Source organism: Cottoperca gobio, chromosome 17, assembly GCF_900634415.1.
Source record: "Cottoperca gobio chromosome 17, fCotGob3.1, whole genome shotgun sequence".
NCBI lineage: Eukaryota > Metazoa > Chordata > Actinopteri > Perciformes > Bovichtidae > Cottoperca > Cottoperca gobio.
In genome coordinates this window covers 13,890,992-13,898,646 of record NC_041371.1, presented here as the reverse complement: position 1 = coordinate 13,898,646, position 7,655 = coordinate 13,890,992, and the positions used below count along the sequence as shown (strand labels likewise).

The following is a 7,655-nucleotide window of genomic DNA, read 5'->3' as shown; positions in this document are numbered from 1 at the left end:
CAAAGTGCAAAAAAGTCAAAAATCCAACACATTAATTATAAATGGATCGACGTCGACCCCAACGTTCAGAAACTCAGGCGAAAATATCCACGTTTTTTAAACACACAGCTTGAATCAGCAGCAGTGATTAGCTCTGCTGGTGTTAGCTCTGCTAATGTTAGCTCTACTGATGTTAGCTCTACTGATATTAGCTCTGCTGGTGTTAGCTCTGCTAGTGTTAGCTCTGCTATAACGTTAGGTCTGCTGGTGTTAGCTCTGCTGGTGTTAGCTCTACTGGTGTTAGCTCTGCTGGTGTTAGCTCTGCAGGTGTTAGCTCTGCTGGTGTTAGCTCTGCTGGTGTTAGCTCTGCTATAACGTTAGCTCTGCTGGTTTTAGCTCTGCTGGTGTTAGCTCTGCTGATGTTAGCTCTGCTACTACGAGCGTCTGCTGCTGGTCCAAGTCCCGACCAGAGTGTTAGTGTTTTAACATTAATTCAGATTAGTTTTATTCATGGTGTATCTTTAGAATAACATTAATGCTTTCGAGCAGTGGTGGCTGAGCGGGACGGCGCTTGTTTTTGTTTTTCAAGCAGCACTTTATCGCTCAGCAAAATAAAAATAAAAGTCTAAAAACACACAATGTTAACTTTATTCAAACACACTCGACTCGTCCTTTCAGCTTGTGCAGTTTGGCATGTTTCGTGCTGTAATGCAGCTCGAGAGCCTTTTCCATGACCACAAGCGCGTCCACACAAACACTGGTCTTTTACTTCCACAAAGAAATAATCGATCGTCCAATTCTCCTGGAACATTCCGCATCCACCTTTCTCTTTGTTACACACGCCATGCTGCGTTCGCTGATGTCAATGACGTCTCGTTTATATATTGAAGTTTTTGACATGACGTGACCACGTGATGACAAGTTCTGCTCGTGTTGTGTTGAAGGACCCTGACCTTGGCCAGGAAACACAGCCAGTTGCCGGTTCTATATCTGACTAGATTTGGATTTATTTTGTTGGAGTAGATTTTTTGCATGTGTTTATGAATTACCTCGTGGGCCGAACACACAAACGCCCCCCGACGTCCTCTGAATGTCCCCTGGGGAGCACTGCCGCCCCTGTTGAGAACCCCTGCTTTACATGATAGGAGAATACTTTTTAAAAAGGCATACTGAGGCCTTAAGCCTGACTCAATTCAGAGTATCATTTCTACAGCTCTGGGCACATCATCTATCAGCTTTAATAAAGACAGATCAGCTTCTTCTTTACAAAAACTGCAAAACACAATAATTAAATCCAATATTAATACCCCATAAATCATTCAAGCTTGTGAGTTTGAGACAGACAACACAGATAATGTTGTTCCATGCTCCACCATACTCCTCAGTGTACGAGGTCATAGAGCAGCTCCCACTGGGTGCAGGACGGTCAGTGTGTCCTCTGAGCACAGTCCCCATTATGTAAGGACAAAACGGGGACAGAAAGCTTCGCCAAGCTCGGATGTCTCCAGTGATTGAATTTGGAACGTAGAAGTCCGCAAGCCATGTTTGCTCACCTTATTGGGCACGACGTGTCCACACGGGGCTTGGGTTGCCCTTGAAACATTCTTTAAGACTTGAACTCAAACTTGGCAGAGTTTCACTCTTTTTTTTTTACCGCAACACGTGTTAAGAATAAAACAGAAGAAGCTCAGATTACTTATTGACATAACAAGGAAATCTGTCAATCTGAAGGCTCGGTTTAATGTTGGAAGACTTAATTGATTTATCCAAATATATTGTGCTTTTCCATTAGAACTGTTCCCTAAGATGATGCACTCTAACTTGTGATGAAGCTGTGTCCTTGGGAATACAGTGTCAGACAAATCAGTGGGGTGAGAGTGTGCACTTGCTCAATTAAGTCTGCAGACAAGCTCATATAAGCAGGAATAACATTAAATGAACACATAATGCCACTATAATATTCAGTGTTTTCTGTGTAGTGGAGTGTAAGGACCTACAGCACAGGATACACACATATGGTATATGCATTTTGTGTCTTAAACTAATACAATTAACTATTTAAAATCAGTTTAGGGTTGGTTTTAATTTTAGTGGAGGGCACACATGCACAGTGCTTAACTAGGCATTGGAGTCCACTGGGTTTTATTTGTTCCCCCCATAAATGTATTGTTTGAGAACAATATGAACTTAAGTTGAAAGTGGAAAGATGTGTAGGGTAGGTCAACTGCAGACTGACTTATACAGTATGGCTGCATGGAGGAGAAATGTCTATAGCCACTGTGTTTTGAAAAATAAGTTTGAAGAATTAGGTTTAAAGAGTGCCTCCGTCACTATCGATTGCTCTTATCGATTTTAGGGCAGTTGTGCATGCATGTTTCATGTTTAAGCAAGTTTGAAGCCATAGCGGAGAGAAAAAAAGTGGTATGCTTAAAAAACCTGAGGGGATGCATCCTATTTCCCCTGATAAAACTACTCTATATATAACACATTTGTGTCAAAACCGGCAGGAGGAAAGCTAGTTAATAATGCTAGCGGTTAGCTCCGTGCAGGACTGAAGGTTCCATAGAGTTACAGTAGGATGCCTTCTTGTTCGAATGCTGCGAAGGTAAACTGTAACGTCATCCTGATGTGTTTCTTAGTTAATAGATATTCGAGAGGGAATTATGACCTGTTTGACTTCTGTACCCTTGCTGCTGATATTAATCAAAATTACTAATTTGAAGAATTGGTACAATCTATCCAATAACTGTTGAGATATTTCAGTCTGGATCAAAGTGGTGGGCCACCTAATTTTGATAGAGAGCACCACAACTGACAGAGATTGGTTGTGTCAGTTTTGGGACATTACGTCATATGCAGCTCGAGGTAACATTTGAGACTGCAGCCTTCTCTTGGTCAGTCCACCCACGGCAAAAGGTGACACAGCTTATGTCCACTTCAAAGTGATTACTGATGGATATAGAAATGTGTGATTCAGCTGGAATTGGGCAGAGTCCCAGTAAAGGTATCAGTCATCAACATCGTCACAAGTCTGTTTACCGACACTTTCTCTCTCCTCCCACATACAGATGGCCTGCAACCACCTCACCCCGATATAACCCAGTCATCTTTACATCTGTTTACACGGCTTCGTGTTAGCGGCCTCCATCACTCACAAACACACACACACACACACACACACACACACACACACACACACACACACACACACACACACACACAAAAACACACACACACACACACACACACACACACACACACACACACACACACACACACAACGGTCCTATGTCTCTAAAGTGTTTGGTGTAAAGGGTGCGGCTGATGGTCAGCTAGTAATAAGGAGGAGATGTGTCAGCCCTTCTGATAATCTGTGTGACAGCTAATCTCTCTGACAGACTTCATTTGTGGAGCAAAGCAGGCTGAAGATCAATCTTTCAAGTACAGTGGCGCTCTCTGCTGGTGAGATATGAAAGTGTGTCCATATAATATGTTCATATTTTCAGACAAAAAGAGGGAAAGCATCCTAGAATAAAATGTTCACATTACACAACTATTTGTTTTTTTATATCTGTTTTCAGGTTTGTTCTTGTACAAAGTTTGTAAACTATCACTTTAGCACTTTTTAAAAATCATTGTTATGATATGTGCAGTATTTTGTCTTTGCATGAATGTCCTGTCTCTCTGTAACTTTGTGTTGTATTGCTGTTGTGTCTTAACCAGGTGTCTCTTGAGAACCTGTGTCCAAAGGAGATTACCTGTCTGAATAAAGGTTAAATAAACAAAATAAAAAATAAAAACAGTTTTTATTTATAGAGGTGTTGCCTTATTTGTTCCAAATCTGTGGGAAGAATATAAAATAAAATAAAACATTTCCAATATGGTTCAGAGTTTTCCAAAACTTGGTACACGGTGTGGCCTTCTTCCTCCCCTCTCAATCCTCTATAAGGATTTGGCACATGTTAATGTCAACCCTCCCTCAGTCAACGCCTCTGACTGACACTCAATTCTTTTTAGTTTTTTCATTCTCTGGCACCTGTGCTGGGCTGTCAGGCAGTTCAGAGCGTGACTCTGCTTCCATTGCTGCAGAGGAACAACAGGCTCTGTGACAAAGGCTCCCTGACGCTGCCCGGGGGGACCCCAAATGTCGAGACAGGTAGGTCCTTATTTCAATCAGGGTCAAAGGTAAGGCTTCATCATGTGAGAGCCAGCGGGTATTATGGTAACATCAGCCCTTTTATTTTTGTGTATTTATATGCAGTGTGTATCCATCTGTCTCTCCAGTGGCTTTGCTTCATCTATTTATAGGGCTGCTAGGACATTAGCTCAATGTCCGTTTAGAAATGTCATGTAAGACATAAGGGCCTCACAGGATTCATCTGTAAATGTGAAGGTCAAGATTTTTATTCAGAAACTAGAGAAGTTGACCTTTTACTTATAATTTACTGTATCATTTTGTGCAGCCAATGTGGAGCGCAGATAAGACAATGGAAATAACTTTTACCAAGTGAAGAATACTGATAAAAACAACTCTAAAGACATTGGGATACATTGAAACACACTGTTGTTGGAAAATAACACACAAAAAACAGCAATCTGTAGGCTGAACTGGCCTTTGACTACAGCCAGGTTCATATGCAAAGTTTTGTGTAATATGTACATGTCAAATCTGCTGAATTGTTTAAAAACAAAGTTAGTTTTGAACCTTGTCCATCTTCTTCCCTCTCGTTTTCTCAGGGAAGGGATGGAAGAAAGCTTTGAGACATTTGAAGAGGAGTTAGGGCCACCAAGAGCAGATCCTCCTCCACAGAAGTCTGTTCGGCAGATCCACAGACCAGGTGGTGACACACACAAACACACACACACACACAGAATTTGTAAAGCTTGCACATAAAAGCCTTCATCCATTGTGCATATATTGTACAACTCTATAAATACTTGGGAGCAGCCTGGACAGGGAGCCACTGAAATATGACTCCTGGTCAAAGGCAGCACAGTGATAATGCAGCTCCTCAGCCGTGCTGAATGGATGGTGGGTGTAATAACCCTCACTCTCTCCAAACACACACAAAGTCCTCCTTGTGAGGCAGAGCTCTTAGAAGTCTAAAAGGACCTTGTGGGAGAATGTATTTTTATTTGCCAGCACTTTGGTCCAGACTGAAATCATTTTGTAGTCTTTTAATGTCCCCAGGGGACGAATCCCAATGACTTTATCTAGTGCCAATTTCATTTGCCCAATACTTTAATTTTCCAATACTTACATTTATGACATCTATTGAAATTCCCATCAGCCTCAGCTGTACATTGAGTTTAGTGCTAAATGGAAAATGTCTACCTTCACACTGTTTAACTTGCAAAAATACATTTATTTGCGACGTTTCGGTGCTAAATCTTCATCAGTGGTTAGTGATGATGAGAAGCCATCTTAAATAGGGACTGGCTGCAACCAATCGCACATTACATTCCCCACGTGCAATAAGAAGGCATTAATACCAAACATCAATTTACTCACCAATATCATATATAGAGCTAGAAAAGTAACAACCATTAATATGCCCTGAAATGCTTACATTAAATGGGTAGATTTCTATAAAACGAATGCTTGAAGCCCTAAAGGCTTAACTGCATTCCCAAAAATTGCAGGTTACATGTTGATAATCCTGTAGGGGATGCATTCACATGGCAAATGAAAAATCTGCATAAATAATTAAATAGAAAACATAATTATAAATATATCAAGGGCTCACAACATACACAATACAATAAGCAAACATTTCATCAACATATGTAAAGTAACAATTACCAAACTACCCTTTCAAGACTGCATACATTAAATTAACTAGGTCCCTATAAATAGATCCTACATGACGCAAGCGGTAATTGCAGTCAAAAACTACATAACATAACATAACATTATGTAAGCATCGTCATTGTGAGTGTTAGTAGGCTGACGTTAGCATGTAGTTAAATGCTCAGCCTCAAAGAGTCGCTAGCATTTCTTAGTTTTGTTAATCTTTTATGTTTGTCTGTTATTCTAAATCTTGGCACAGTAGACTTGTATTTCATGTAAATGAGAGGTTAATAAAATCAAGCACATGTCAGCCAACAAGAATGTATGAATATTCATCAAATGACTGTGGGCAAATATATTCCAGATTGAGTGAGTTGTTGTTTATGATTTATGATATTAACCCTCATTAAATCTCCATCTGTCTGTTTCAGAAATGTACGCTACAAGGAAAATCAGAGAGGTTAGATTGAACTAACATAAATATTTTTAACTGTTTTCACATCCCTAATACATATTTTGGTTTAAGCTACATGTTGTTCTCAATTAGGAAATGGCTTCATTTCCACAGCAACCAAGAGCAGAACCCAAGATTTTACCCAGGGAACCCAGCTTCCCCAGAACAAGTGAGTCATTCCCATCCTTCTCCTCAACCCTCGTCAGCTTTCAATGTTTAGTTTGCTGGATTACAATAACATCGTCCCCTTCTCTTTCTTGCATTTCCTTCAGCATCCTTGCACAAAGCTTTGTCCATCCAAAACATGACCCAGATTGAAACGCCGTGGGAGAATGTCACCCTCAACCGCTGTCTGTTTGTGGCCATTACCATCCTGGTGCTCACCTCAGGCTTTCAGAGGCTTCATGGCAAGTAAACTAAAAGTAGGGCCACAGTTACAAAATGACATGGCTGCTGTGACTGAGTGGTCTCTTTTTGAAAAAAACAAAACAGAAACTCTGCGCGGTCAAAGGACAGCAGAGCAGGAGGAAGAAGTTGGACTGACAGTGAGACGGTCGGGCACATTACGACACAGAGGACAACCACCGGAGGTAAACACAGGATTCACCTATTTGCCACTTTTATCATCCAATGTTAAGATTAAAAGCTGTACATGTTTTGTATTGCATCAACTACTTCATGCGTTCTCCCCCCCCCTCTCTAGCCTGAGACAACTATTTGGGAAGTCATGTTTTGGTGGCTGCCAGACCTTGATGATGAAGAGGAGGAGGAGGAAGATGATGATGACGATGATGGACAAGTCAAAAGAGTAAAGTCAAAGAGAGGAACATCAAGCAGTCTCAGAAACAAGCCACTGCCAGACAAAAAACTCATGAAGCAAAGTGAAGGAAAATTAAAGGGCAGGAGAGCTAAGAAAGCCAGGGATGAAGAAATCAAAGTAAAACAAGAAATAGATAAAACAGAGGAACCTGAAGAAGTAGCAGATGAAGAAGATAAGGATGAAGGAAATGAGGAGGCAGAGCCTGAGAAGAATGAAAAGCTGCAGGAAAAGAAGAAGAAAAAGAAGCAAAAGGGATGAGTGGATTCTTTCTAAGGCAGTAATTTGTTTTAACAATTTTCTCCTGGATAGATTTAATTACATTTATTAAAAGGTGGTAATTTGAATTAAATAGATTTTCCCTGTCAAATCTTTCAGATACCACCACTGAGACCTGAAAGTTAAATTACCTCAATATCAACGTGTTACAGATTGGTTTCTTTGCTATATGTGATTTTGTGTAATGGAGCTTTGAATTTACCTGGTAAGACATTTGCATTTTCATTTCATGTTATGATTGCTTTATTTGAAATCTGTGTGAACATTTGATTCATTTAAGTGGTGAAAGATTTAATAAATTGATTATCAATACCACCAGCTCAAGTAACTGTCAA

The 7,655-nt window shown here is 40.4% G+C and overlaps 1 protein-coding gene across 2 annotated transcripts; it reads left to right on the top strand.

The window, feature by feature from the left end:
- The first annotated feature begins 4,044 nt into the window (after positions 1 to 4,044).
- On the top strand, positions 4,045 to 7,581 carry LOC115022609 (general transcription factor IIF subunit 1). 2 transcript variants are annotated; one of them, XM_029453657.1, is made up of 7 exons: positions 4,045 to 4,135; positions 4,717 to 4,817; positions 6,202 to 6,230; positions 6,339 to 6,393; positions 6,497 to 6,631; positions 6,717 to 6,814; positions 6,928 to 7,581. In XM_029453657.1, the coding sequence occupies exons 2-7, from the start codon at positions 4,724 to 4,726 to the stop codon at positions 7,300 to 7,302; spliced, it is 786 nt and encodes a 261-aa protein (XP_029309517.1). In that variant the 5' UTR covers positions 4,045 to 4,135; positions 4,717 to 4,723; the 3' UTR covers positions 7,303 to 7,581. The 2 variants fall into 2 exon arrangements, with proteins under 2 accessions (XP_029309517.1, XP_029309516.1); XM_029453656.1 differs by having other exon boundaries at positions 6,318 to 6,393.
- The last annotated feature ends 74 nt before the right edge of the window (positions 7,582 to 7,655 follow it).